The following is a 13,035-nucleotide window of genomic DNA, read 5'->3' as shown; positions in this document are numbered from 1 at the left end:
CGTATTGTTCCCAAAACCTGCAAAACCTGTTTGATGAGAGGTAGCAGCAAGACAGGAGGAGACCGTGTTCATCATGGGAAGCAAAAACACTTCGATTCACTCAAGGTCCATTTCTCATCCTCAGCCTCCGTTTCTCAGGTGCGATATTAAGACTGTCAAATGTCCCCACTGGTAGGACAGTCGCATACTGACTTTAAACAGCTTCCCTTAACACAATTCCCAACCGCACGGAATCAGTTCTTGTTGAACAGATTATCTGAAATTTGTCCTTGACAGGATCAGCTGCGTGCACCCCAGGGAAGCTCACAAACGAGCAACAGTGGGTGGCTCTTGCCTTTTGTCTCCAGCATTTACAAATCAGCTGTTTACTGCCTCTGAATACCATTTTAAGCTAATTATGGCTAGCCACCTAAATCTCTCTGTGAACATGCCTAATCTATCTTTAAAGCTGCCTATTATGATTACAGGGACACGGGTGGCACTGTGGGTAAAAGCCTCAGCGCCTAGGGCTTGCCGATCGAAAGGTCGGCGGTTCGAATCCCTGCGGCGGGGTGCGCTCCCGTCGCTCAGTCCCAGCGCCTGCCAACCTAGCAGTTCGAAAGCACCCCCGGGTGCAAGTAGATAAATAGGGACCGCTTACTAGCGGGAAGGTAAACAGCGTTTCTGTGTGCGGCTCTGGCTCGCCAGAGCAGCGATGTCACGCTGGCCACGTGACCCGGAAGTGTCTCCGGACAGCGCTGGCCCCCGGCCTCTAGAGTGAGATGGGCGCACAACCCTAGAGTCTGTCAAGACTGGGCCGTACGGGCAGGGGTACCTTTACCTTTTACCTTTATTATGATTACATCTCTATTCTGCCTTTCCTCCAAGGAGCTCAAGGTAGCATGTGTGGCTCTTCCCTCCTAGTTTTATCCTCACGCCAATCCTGCGAAGTAGGTTAGGCTGAGCAGCATAGCCAAGGGGGTATGTGCACTGGGATCCTGGCTGCCAGCCGGTCAGCTGAATGTACCGTATTTTTTGCTCTATAAGATTCACTTTTTCCCTCCTAAAAAGTAAGGGGAAATGTTTGTGCGTCTTATGGAGTGAATGCAGGCTGCGCAGCTATCCCAGAAGCCGGAACAGCAAGAGGGATTGCTGCTTTCACTGCACAGCGATCCCTCTTGCTGTTCTGGCTTCTGAGATTCAGAATATTTTTTTCTTGTTTTCCTCCTCCAAAAACTAGGTGCGTCTTGTGGTCTGGTGCGTCTTATAGAGTGAAAAATACGGTAATTCCATTTCGCAGTGTTTCAACATACAGTGGTGCCCCGCAAGACGAATGCCTCGCAAGACGGAAAACCCGTTAGACGAAAGGGTTTTCCGTTTCTGAGTTGCTTCGCAAGACGAATTTCCCTATGGGCTTGCTTCGCAAGACGAAACGTCTTGCTAGTCTTGCGATTTCCCCCCCGCTTCCCCCCCCTTTTTCTAAGCCGCTAAGCCGCTAATAGCCTTTTAGCAGCTAAGCCGCTAATAGCGCTAATCCGCTAATAGGGTTGCTTCGCAAGACGAAAAAACCGCTAGACGAAGAGAATCGTGGAACGGATTCTTTTCGTCTTGCGAGGCACCACTGTATTGCCGATTGGTTCTACTAGATGGCCCCAAGTGCCAGTTTTTAAGAGTGAACAATTGCTTCCGATTTACGCTCCCTTATCATTCTGGTGGGGGACGCGGGTGGCGCTGTGGGTAAAAGCCTCAGCGCCTAGGGCTTGCCGATCAAAAGATCGCCGGTTCGAATCCCCGCGGCGGGGTGCGCTCCCGTCATTCGGTCCCAGTGCCTGCCAACCTAGCAGTTCGAAAGCACCCCCGGGTGCAAGTAGATAAATAGGGACCGCTTACTAGCGGGAAGGTAAACAGCGTTCCGTGTGCTGCGCTGGCTCGCCAGATGCAGCTTTGTCACGCTGGCCACGTGACCCGGAAGTGTCTGCGGACAGCGCTGGCCCCCGGCCTCTTGAGTGAGAAGGGCGCACAACCCTAGAGTCTGTCAAGACTGGCCCGTACGGGCAGGGGTACCTTTACCTTTTTATCATTCTGGTGGCAGATAACCATTCAGTTTTTAAGAAAACCAAACATGATTTGTGAGAGGCAGAGCTTCCCATGGGACGTACACTGTGATTTCAGGTGCTGCATGCTACCACTGGCCAAACAGGTTTTCAGCACAAAACAAACAGTGGTTCACCAGAGGGAAAAAGCAGGATGGGCACTTATACTATGAGCAGTAACTTCTGGCTACAGCCCTTTCAAAAGATAGCCAGTGTGGTGCAGTTCTTAAGAGGGTCGGACTAGGACCTAGGAGACCAAGGTTCAAATCCCCACTTGGCTCACTGGGTGGCCTTGGAGCCAGTCACTACCTCTCAATCTAACCTATCTTGCAGGGCAGTTGTGCAGATTAAATGAGGGAAAGAGAACCATATAAAGCACCCTGAGCTTATGGGATAAGGCGGCAGGATGTAAAGGAAATAAATAAGTAAGTAAGAGCACACTGTCCATCTCTTAACCCAACCTCTGTTCAGCCCCCTGCTCTACTGCCTTTGCATCCATGTTAAAATACAATATGCTGTTCCATCTCCCTTTGTGCCAGTTACTATGGCAGTAGGGACAGCTGCTTCCCAACCACCTGGGAGCCATAGGTGTCAGCTTCCTCCTTCCTCTTCCCATATACACCCCATGTCCCCATTTGCTATGGAACAGGTGGCAGCAATATCCACCCACTCACCCCCCACTCTGTCACCACAGAAGGTAGAGATGAAATCCTTTCACAGGCTTCCACTCACAGTTGGCAATACATCAGTTACTTTCAACCTTTTGCCTTTCTAAGGTAAGGCGGATATATTGCCCAGGTCACTCATTTCTTTCCACATCCCTACAAGGGGAAGGGACCAACTATTCACCCCCTTTAGTACACCCAGCCTCAAACCTACTCAACACCCAAGACAACTTTAGAATAATGCGCCTCCCTGCTCTCATAGATTTCACCCATTGCACTATAAGGGGTTATTTGGACTGAGATTTGCCATACATCTCCCTTTTCCCATTTCCTGTGCTAAATCTCTGGCAGCCAGATAACACTGACCTGAAGTGATTAATATCTCTCTAAACACTAAACAATGAAGCAAGTTTCACTGAAGTCAGTGGGGGATGCTACTGCTCTCGTGTTCTTTGGGACAAACAGAATTCTCGACCATAATCATAAATTGCTTTGGGTTTGAGGGTTCGCTGACTCCATCCCCAGAGGCTCACTCTCCCTATGCGTATCTTCCCCACTGACTATGCATCATTGACGGTGGCTGAGACAGCACTGAACATATTCTCCCTGCTGCCCTCACCTCGTAGGATGTGTGTTTAAGTCCATAGTTCAGAAGGGGAGAACCTGCTTTGCATATGGAAAGTTCAATGCCTGGTGTCCCCAGGTAAGGCAGGGAGAGACCCCTGCAGGACCACTGCCTGAGCTGGGTGGACCAATGGTGGCCCAATGGTATAAGTCCACTTCCTACATGCAAAAAAATCCACAACTAGCAGCTCCTGAGCCCTCTTCTGTGGGAATCAGCCCACCATCACAACATACGGCATCTGTAGAAGGGCGGCAAAATTGGGGGAGGGAGGCAGAATCCAGCCCCCTCAGATTTCCCTTTTTAACAGAATATGGTAGGGGAAGCATCCTATTTGCATAGGGATATTCCTGTTGGACTGAAGAATGGAAAGGAAGGCCTCAGGAGCACAGGAAGCGGACACAGACCATCTAGCTCAATACTGTCTGGGCAACCGATGACAAGAGTCCTTCTGGAATTACAGTCTCTCGTTCCCATTGATTTAAGCACATCTTCCGCCTTGGCATCCTGGGCCTTGAAGTGGAAGCAGCCGTCTTCCCCACTGAGTAGTACTTGAGAAGGTGTCCAGAGTGAGATTAGATGGGAAAGCTTAGAATGAACACCTTCTGGAAGGAGGGGAAGTATCTCTTGCCCTCCCCGCCAAACCATAATTTTAACTGCTACACGAAAGGAACCCAAAACACTCTTTGGGGGTTATCCCCAAATCCACCTAGGGGAATAATCCCTACACCCTTCCTGAGGGGCGCAGACCCTCCAAGTGTCCCTATTTCCAGGGACAGGCCTGGAATTACAAAAGCTGCCCCAGTTTCTGATTTGATCCCGGAATGTCCCATTTTTCATCGCTTTTCATGGGAGAAATGTTGGAGGGTATGCAACCTTTATTAGTAACTATGCAACCTTCAGAAGACATTTGAAGGCAGTTCTGTACAGGGAAGTTTTTAAACGTTCAGTGTTTCTATATATGTTGGGGCTAGCGGGTCACATATATTTATGATGGGATGGGACGCCCCTGTTTTCAACGGAGAAATGTTGCAGGGCACTGGGGGGGGGCTGGGGGCGGTGTTGCCAGGCCCCCTTGCGGGGCTATGCAATGGGGGGGGGGGTAAGAGTGCCTTCCTCTGGCAGGGACTCCCCCGTTTCGTGGCCGCAGCCGTGACCCCCGGAGCTTGGGGGCGCCGCGCCTGCCCCCACCCCCACCCCCGCCAGTCCCGTCGGCCACCATTTCCCACCAAGATGGCGACGGCAGTGGCAGGAGCAGCAGCAGCGGGAGGAGGAGGAGGAGGAAAGAAGAGGCGACCCCTTGGCTGTCCCCGCCGCCCCCGCGCCCTCGGCTCCCGGTAACCGCCGGCCCCTCTCACCTGCAGCTCGGCCCTCTCGGCCTCCCAGCGGCTCTTCTCGGCCTCGAAGCGCGCCCACTCGTGCTGGATGAAGTGCAGGATGCCCGGCAGGCTCAGCTCGCCGCGGCCGGGGCCGCCCTGAGAGGCCGCCGCCGCCGCCGTGCCTTGCTGAGGCGGCGGCGGAGGGGGCGGCTGAGGCGGCTGGTCTCCCGCCGCCGCGGCCAGCGCCTGCTGGTGCAGCTGCTGGGCCCGCGCCGCCACCCGCTCGGCCTCCATCGGGGATCCGGCCGGCTGCGGCTGAGGAGGCGGCGGCGACGGGGAGGAGGAGGAGGAGGAGCACGCCGACGACGACGAGGAGGAGGAGGGCGGCGGCGGCGGAGGTGGCGGCGGCGGCGGCTGTTGCTGCTGCTGCCACATAGTGAGCCCGCCGCGCGCGGGGGGAGGGAGGAGGAGGGCGGGCGGCGGGAAGCGGGTCCCGGTCTGCGAGGGGAGGAGGCGGAGGAGGAGAGCGAGAGCGGGGGACAGAGAGGACGTGCGGGAGGGAGGAGCGGGGGCCACTTCCTGCCAAATAGGGAGCCGGCCAGGAAATGCGGCCTAGGTCGGCTCGGGAGGCGCTCGCGGCAACTACGCCGCAGAAGAGTGTGAAGCCGGAGGGAGAGAAGGGAGGGGAGGCGTTTCCATGGTGACTGGAGGGGTGGGCCGCATCCCCACTCTCTCTGATCTCCGCCGCCTCCTGTTCCTGCTCCTCTCGCAGAATTGGGGGGGGGGGCGTTGCCGTGGTAACCGGAGTAGGGTGGGGGGAGCGCGCGCAGGCTGCTCCCCACCCTCGTGCAACGTCCGCGCGCAGGGCCCCGAATCTAACCGCCCGCCCGTTCGAAAGAGAGCGGGCGAGGTCACCATGGCAACGCGGCCTGCTACCTCGGGGCCTTCGGGAAAAGTCGCCCCCGAGCAGGGCGCCCACCGCCAGCACCTTAGCAACCGGCTGCTGCCGTCATCCCTCCTCCTCCTCCTCGGGAGGATAGACAGGGTGGCACCATACACTCCCCCCCCCCCCCCGCCCCATGAAGTGAAATTAAATTTAAAAGGACGTGACGGACCTGAGTGGGATTGCATTGGGGGCACGCAGAAGCCTATTTGGGGTGCGGGGGGTGATTGTGAAGGGAAAAGTAGAAGAGGGACGGTGTGGTGTAGTGGTTAGAGGACCCGGGCTGCGGCTTGGGAGACCAGGGTTCCCTGGGAGAGGCCTGGCGACTGAGGGGGTGCCCCTCTCAGCCTACCTCGCAGGGTTCTTGTGCGGATGAAACGGGGAGGAGGAGGACTGGGAGCACCTTGGAGGAAAGCTGGGGTGCAGTTGCAATAAATAAGCAATGTAATAAATAAGCAGGGGGTTGTCAAGGGAGTTAGGGGAGTGAGGAAGGCGTGCAAGTTCAGCCAAGGTGTCCTCTCAGGAGGGCCTGTGGCCGGGGGTGGTTATTTCTGCTGTTGCCACTGTATTAAATATCATCATTGCCATTTGTTATTGTTATCTTTTAAAGCAACATCCATGCGCACAGTGCTTTGCAGACTAGAAGAGGGCAGGGACATGCCCCAAAGGTCTCCTGCTCCCTCAGGCTGAATTCATTGCATATTCCTGCCCCTTCCTCTCTGGTCTCCATTGCATTGTGACAACGATTAGACTCGCCACCAGCACCACCATAACATGACAACAGCCGTCCTTCAGAAGTGGTGCTTTCGTTGAGATTCCTGCCTTGCAGAGGGTTGGGCTAGATGACCCTTGGGTTCCCTTCCAACTCTGCAATTCTGTGTGAATTGATGAGTGCTGCAAGTCCCGTTCCCTTCTTAAAGAATGGTTTGTGAAAAAGGCTGCTGTCAAATCATCTTTAAAGTGCCTATAAACCCTCCATGCTTTCCATGTTTGCTTTCAAAATGATAGCTATCGGGACTCAAGTGTGCCTGAACGACTCCCAGAAGCCTGGGGGAGTAGGGTGTGATGACACTCTGCACATACTCAGAGACATTATCTTCCTGCTTTGCCTGTCTTTGCATGGAAAACAGGAGCTGGGCTCAAGCAAGTGGGGGGATCCTATTATTCTGGGGACCCCACAATTTGCTAAGGGTGCAACCTGATGTGAATTTCATAGGTGTGTGTCTTTTTAAAAAATAGTTACTACACACTTCCAGTACACTGGAATAGTACCTGAGCTTGATAAAATGGGGATGGGAAGGACCATGTTTGCTGCCCCTTGATTTCCTTGGAGGACATAAAATAAAATGGCAATCATTTACCAATGTGGGAGAAAGTGAAGGGGTATACTCTTGGGGTTAGCATTGGGCCAGTGACCAAATTTGTTCCCTGCACCCTATTCATTGAGAATCAAGCCCCCTTCTGCACAGCATAGCAAGGTGGTGATGAGTGTTAACTCTGCTGTTATAGAAAAGAAACATGATCTTTTTTGTTTGTGTTTTTTCTCCTCCTGAGTAAGCGGCCTTCCCCCAAAGGAAGCTTTCTTGTCCTAGCCCACCCCCCCACTCCTTCATTGGTCTACAGAGGGAGGAGGGTTACAGAGCAAGGATTGTCCCTTTACAAACACAAGCCTTGATCCCTCCAGGGAAATGAGCAAGCTTGATGTAAATAAGATTAAATAAGGCAGCCCCCTCCTGTTCTCCTGGCCCATCTGCCACGCCGGGAAGATTAGTGGGTTTAAAAATAAATAAAAAAGACATATGTTGAGGGGTTGCACTCATTAGCGCTACTCTTTTGTTGGCTTCCCTGCTGCTGGTGGTTAATGCCCAGCACGCCCAGCACGAGCCTTGATGCTTGCACACGCCTGAAAGCATGTTGGCATTTTCTGGCGGCGCTACCGTTCTCCAGGCGGCGCTGTTCCCAACACACCTCGCCATTTACCCGGCTTGTGAATACTACTTCTGGCATTTTGCAGTTCTTATGGAAGGGCAGCTTGCAATTCATTTGCAAAGACTGGCTGTGGAATTCACCAGCCCTCATCCATGAGATCTGAATGTGTTCCATCTCATGCCAGGTCACTTGAATCCATATACAGTGGTACCTCGGGTTACATATGCTTCAGGTTACACACACTTCAGGTTACAGACTCCACTAACCCAGAAATATTACCTAGGGTTAAGAACTTTGCTTCAGGATGAGAACAGAAATCGTGCAGCGGCAGTGGGAGGCCCCATTAGCTAAAGTGGTTCTACAGGTTAAGAACACACCTCCCAAATGAAATACCGTATTTTTTGCTCCATAACACTCACTTTTTTCCTCCTAGAAAGTAAGGGGAAGTGTCTGTGCGTGTTATGGAGCGAATGCCTACGGATGGCGGGGGGATCTGCTGCAGTCGTGAGCAGAGGATCCATGGTTCCCCTTCCTTCCGTCCTCCGTGGCTTGCTTTGAAACAGCAAAGCGGGAGAAGAGCCACTGAGTGGGGAGAAGAGAGGGACAGAGAGCCTGGTTACAAAGCACGGATCCACATGAATCCTCAGGATTTTTGCACTGGGTCACCCCAAATTCACCATCAGATCACATAGCATGTCCATGGCTACAGCTTGCACCAAAAAAATCACGCACCCACTGTTGCCTGGGGCCGCAGTGGTGCAAAAACGTGGTTACAAAGCATGGATCCTCAGGATTTTTGTATTGGGCTACCCCAAACTCACTGTCAGATCACATGTCTGTGGCCACAGCATGAACCACAAAAATCATACACCCACTGTTTCGTTTAGAATATTTTTTTTCTTGTTTTCCTCCTCTAAAGACTATGTGCGTGTTATGGTTGGGTGCGTGTTATAGAGCGAAAAATACGGTAAGTTCTTAACCCGAGGTACCACTGTATGAAACCAGAGTCCAGATAAGCGCTGCATGCTCTGGCCAGCAGAAACAATCCAAAGTCTCGGGCAACTCCCACACTGGAGTTGCCAGGGTTTGAATCTCGGACTTCCAGAGCATGGGCTCTGCTACTGAAGTTGTCTCCTATGAATGGCTATGTTCTGTTGTTGGAGGCAGCATGCTTCTGGAAACATCACGAGAGGAGAGTGCTTTTATTCTTGGGTCCTGCTTATGTGCTTCCCATAGGCATCTGGCTGGCCTGTGTGAGAACAGAATGTTGGACTATGGTGGCCTAATTCAGCAGGGTCCTCTGTTGTTCTTACGTTTTTCTGGATAAAATGGCTCCACAGGTTCCCCATCCTTCATTCAAGAACACTTCTTCTTTGTGGTGGTGGCACGCCACAGTCTGGTTTGCCTAGAGCGCTGCATTCTGGGGCGCAACAGTGTGTGTGTGTGTGTGTGTGTGTGTGTGTGTGTGAGAGAGAGAGAGAGAGAGAGAGAGAACTAAATAATTCAGTAATGAAAGGGTGCTGTGTACCCACAGAGTTGGCTGCCCGTTGCTTCTCTGCATGAATTGTTGTTCTTAACTGGCCTCCTACCAAACATTTTTTGTTCTACGGTGCAGAAGAATTCTGTTTCAGCTATGCACCAGGTGCAATTGGATCATTGGTCATGCCTCATAAGGAGGAACCACAGAATGACTTGCTCTCAGAACAGCCTTCCCTAAACGTGTCTCCATCTTGACATGCGCCCCAGTGCCATGACCCTTGCAGAAACATAGAGGTGGGTTTCTCTGCGGGAAGACAGTAAGACCCTCTAAAAGGAAATCATTTTAGGTAAAAAGTTTGCTTTTGGTCTCAGAAGTTTGGAGTAATCTATTTGTTTAGTCATGTCCGACTTTTCGTGACCCCATGGACCAGAGCACTATAGCTGATGGTAAAATGGTATTTCCTAAATGTACGATCTTTTGATTATTTCTTCTCCCTGGTTTCCAGGTGAACTAAATTTGGATGGATGAATCTGGAACTGCGAGACACTCCGTCGGCCAGAGACGAGAGCTCTTCCAAACTTGCCCTGCGCTCGCAAGATGCGCATCACCTTCTGCCAAGGCGTGCTTGCTGTTGCCATCACCATAAACCTACTGATCCTTTTCTACATCTCGAGGCTGCAGCAGCGTGTCTTGCACCGCCACAGGGACCACCCGCATCCCAGTGCCCACCAGCCCCGTGGCTTGCTGAGGCCAGGTGTGACCGTCCTCATCAGGGAGTTTGAAGACTTTGAAAACTACGTCCCCGACGTGGTGCGTCTCTTCGTGAAGCACAAACCCGAGCTGCCCGTTGTGGTGGCGGCAGACCGATTGCCTTATCCTCCTATGGTTCTCCCTGGCACTCCTAACATCCAGGTCGTTGTTCTCAAGCCGTCCCCTGACCAGCCTGCCCACGTCTCCAGGCCCGAGACCTACGTGAAGACGGAATACGTGGCGCTGGTGCCGGATGGGGTGAGGGTGGATTCCGCATCCCAGCTGGAGCGAATGCTGGAGGAGTTTAAGGCCAGCCAAGCTCAGGTGCAGATGGTGGCAGCTCCAGTGCAGTCGCTAGCTCCCCTCCAGTGCCTGAACCTCAAGGTGAACCTTAAAGAATGGACGGCCGACTACACAGCAGCTCCGCCTTCCTCCAAGGTGTGTGGGGCCTTGAAAGGCGAGGCCGTTGTCCTCCTGCGCACCAGGGACCTCTTCAACCTCTCCATGCCCCTGGCCAAGCCCTTGCTGACTTCGCTCTTCATCCAGGCCTCCCTGCGGGGATGGGTTGTCCGCCTGCTCGACGTTTCCTTCTCGGCGCTCCACCAGCCTCTGCTCACCTCCTCCCACAACCAGTGGAAGGCCGACAACCTGGCCAAGGCCAACCGCCTGCAGCTCTTCCGCGACTTTGGCATCAAGCGGGTCGTCCTGGAGGACGGCAAGGAGCAGTGGTTTGGCTGCAGCAAGGAGACGCCCCGCTGCTTCGGCACCATCCGCGATGACACGCCGGAATACCTCTACCAGAACCGGTGGACGCCGCCTTGCTGCCTCCGAGCCCTGAGGGAGACGGCCAAGTACGTCATCGGCATCCTGGAGGCGTCCGGAGTGCGCTACTGGCTGGAAGGGGGGACGCTCCTCGGAGCCGCCCGCCACCAAGACATCATCCCGTGGGATTACGACGTGGATCTGGGCGTCTACCTGGAAGACATCCCCAACTGCGAGCTGCTCCGGAGCGCAGATTCCGGCACCATCGTGGACGAGAAGGGCTTTGTCTGGGAGAAAGCCATCGAGGGGGACTTCTACCGGGTGCAGTACAGTGAGCGCAACCACTTGCACGTTGACCTGTGGCCCTTCTACCCCAAGAACGGCGTGATGACCAAGGACACGTGGATGGACCACCGGCAGGACATTGAGTTCCCGGAGCATTTCCTGAAGCCCTTGGTTCCCATCCCGTTTGCCGGCTTCCTAGCTATGGCGCCCAATGATTACTGGAGCTTCCTGGAGCTGAAGTTTGGAGAAGGGGTGGTTGAAAACCCAGAATATCCAAACCCAGCTGTGAAGAGCATGGAGAAGGGAAAGTGAAAGAGCCCTCGTGAAGGCCCAAGCCTTAAAAGGAGAGGTTCTCGAGTATCTCGGAGCTGAGAGCTTTCCTTCCTTGAACTCTTGATGCCATGCAAATGATTATGCAGTCAGGTGATTTACCCGCCCGTTACAGGTACCTCGGTGTCTTGTCCATACTGGAGGAGATGTTTGCAACAGTGAATTGTTTCACGGTAGCAGCACTGAATGTACATTCTGCCTTTCTGGATCAGTTCAAAGCCCTATCTAGTCCAGCATTCTGTTTCCGATGGCAGCCAGACAGGTGCGTCTGGGAAGGTCACAGTCAGGGCATGAAGGTAATGGCTCTTTGCTGTTGTTGGTTCCCAGCAGCAGGTACTCAGAGGTAGACTGCCTTGGTGCTTGAAGGTTTCATTTTGCTGAGCCATAGCAAACAGAACCCTTTGAAAACGGAAAGGCTAGGGAGGACCATTGCTGCAGTGAGTTGCAGCGTTGCCTTTCAAAATACGTCACCCCAGGAGGAAAAATCCCCCCCCCCCGCTGTCGACAGCTGCTTGTTTCAGCAAGAGTCACGCAACAGAGCAAGCAGCTGCAGTGGCGTTCACAAAGCAGTCATTTTCCAGAGAGGTAGCTGTGTTAGACTGTTGCTGCAAAAAACCCAATGAGTCTTGTGGCACCTCAAGGACTAGCAAATTCAGTGCGGTCAGTTATTTCGTGACTGAAAAATGAGACTGCTTAGGATTCAACGTCCTGCTTCCTCAAAACTGTCCAGGAAGAATTTGATAAGGAGATCATACCAACAGCATTAGCAGCAGGTTCTACAGGAGAAAGTCAGATGCTGAGAATCGGACAGGCAGCTCCTATGAGTACAGTGGTACCTCGAGTTACATATGCTTCAGGTTACAGACACTTCAGGTTACAGACTCCACTAACCCAGAAATACTACCTTGGGTTAAGAACTTTGCTTCAGGATGAGAACAGAAATCTCGGCGGGAGCGGGAGGCCCCATTAGCTAAACTGGTACCTCAGGTTAAGAACAGTTTCAGGTTAAGAACGGACCTCTGGAACAAATTAAGTTCTTAACCCGAGGTACCACTGTATATGAAGAGCCCTGCATCCTATTTGTACCACAGTGGCCAAGGCCATCAATATCCCTCTGGGAAGCAGGCAGAAAGCAGGTAGAAAATAAATGGCCAGGGCTTCAGGAAGGGAAAAGAATTAGCACTGCTGGTGTGATACACCCTTTGAAGTCAGACAGAAAGCATTCACAGAGTCATGAATTGCAAATTCGAAGTTCTCATCTTCTGCCCATTTACTGGTAGATTGGAATGCAGGAAGCGCCTGTCTCACTGCAGCTGCTGTTCCTCACTGAAGCTGGGCTGGCTGTAGCACGAGGGGGTCAGGTTTTGAGGGGGACCAGTAGACTTTTATTTCAAACAGGATGTCGGGGACTAGATCACACTGTTTTGAATGCTCAAGTGAAGTCAGCGGGGTGTACCCCAAAGGAGGTAAGCTGAGGATTGCAGCCGCGCTCTGGCAGCCTTCCTGCAGAGATGCCATTGGTGCAAATGCAGCAAGGAGACAAATGCAGCATAGATGCGAGGATCTTGCCTTGTAGAATTCAGAACTGGGTGGGGCGCTATCCCTCTTTTCCCACTGCTTGGTTCTGCTGCTGCAAACTGATCATTTATTGGATGGATTAATTGGATTTTATCTAACATACGTTTAAACCGCCTTGAAGAGGAAAAGCCACCTCAGAGCAGCTTACAAAACAGAACACAGCAAAACATACTTAATAATAATAATAATTTATTATTTATACCCCGCCCATCTGGCTGAGTTTCCCCAGCCACTCTGGGCGGCTCCCAATCGAGTGTCAAAAACAAAACAGCATTAAATATTAAAAACTTCCCTAAACAA

General features: G+C 52.7%; 2 protein-coding genes across 4 annotated transcripts in view; one reads left to right on the top strand and one right to left on the bottom strand.

Annotated features, from left to right (window-relative positions):
• The window catches only part of STRN4 (striatin 4), a 25,486-nt gene extending 20,358 nt beyond the window's left edge, over positions 1 to 5,128 (bottom strand). Inside the window, exon 1 of the mRNA XM_028742147.2 lies at positions 4,718 to 5,128. Coding sequence (XP_028597980.2) covers positions 4,718 to 5,113 — 396 coding nt within the window. The 5' untranslated portion in view covers positions 5,114 to 5,128. The remainder of the gene's footprint in view (positions 1 to 4,717) is intronic.
• On the top strand, positions 4,587 to 13,035 carry FKRP (fukutin related protein). Of its 3 annotated transcripts, none has more exons than XM_028742148.2 (2): positions 4,587 to 4,696; positions 9,536 to 13,035. In XM_028742148.2, exon 2 carries the CDS (start codon positions 9,628 to 9,630, stop codon positions 11,137 to 11,139), a length of 1,512 nt encoding a protein of 503 aa, XP_028597981.2. In that variant the 5' UTR covers positions 4,587 to 4,696; positions 9,536 to 9,627; the 3' UTR covers positions 11,140 to 13,035. The 3 variants fall into 3 exon arrangements, with proteins under 3 accessions (XP_028597981.2, XP_077788407.1, XP_077788406.1); XM_077932281.1 differs by lacking the exon at positions 4,587 to 4,696 and adding an exon at positions 5,025 to 5,114; XM_077932280.1 differs by lacking the exon at positions 4,587 to 4,696 and adding an exon at positions 5,291 to 5,378.

This window comes from Podarcis muralis, chromosome 7 (assembly GCF_964188315.1).
Source record: "Podarcis muralis chromosome 7, rPodMur119.hap1.1, whole genome shotgun sequence".
Taxonomy (NCBI): domain Eukaryota; kingdom Metazoa; phylum Chordata; class Lepidosauria; order Squamata; family Lacertidae; genus Podarcis; species Podarcis muralis.
This window is presented reverse-complemented; position numbering and strand designations above follow the sequence as displayed.

Bases quoted from the DNA above. Each gene is read 5' to 3' on its own strand.
- FKRP (XM_028742148.2), top strand. From the start codon at position 9,628: ATGCGCATCACCTTCTGCCAAGGCGTGCTTGCTGTTGCCATCACCATA.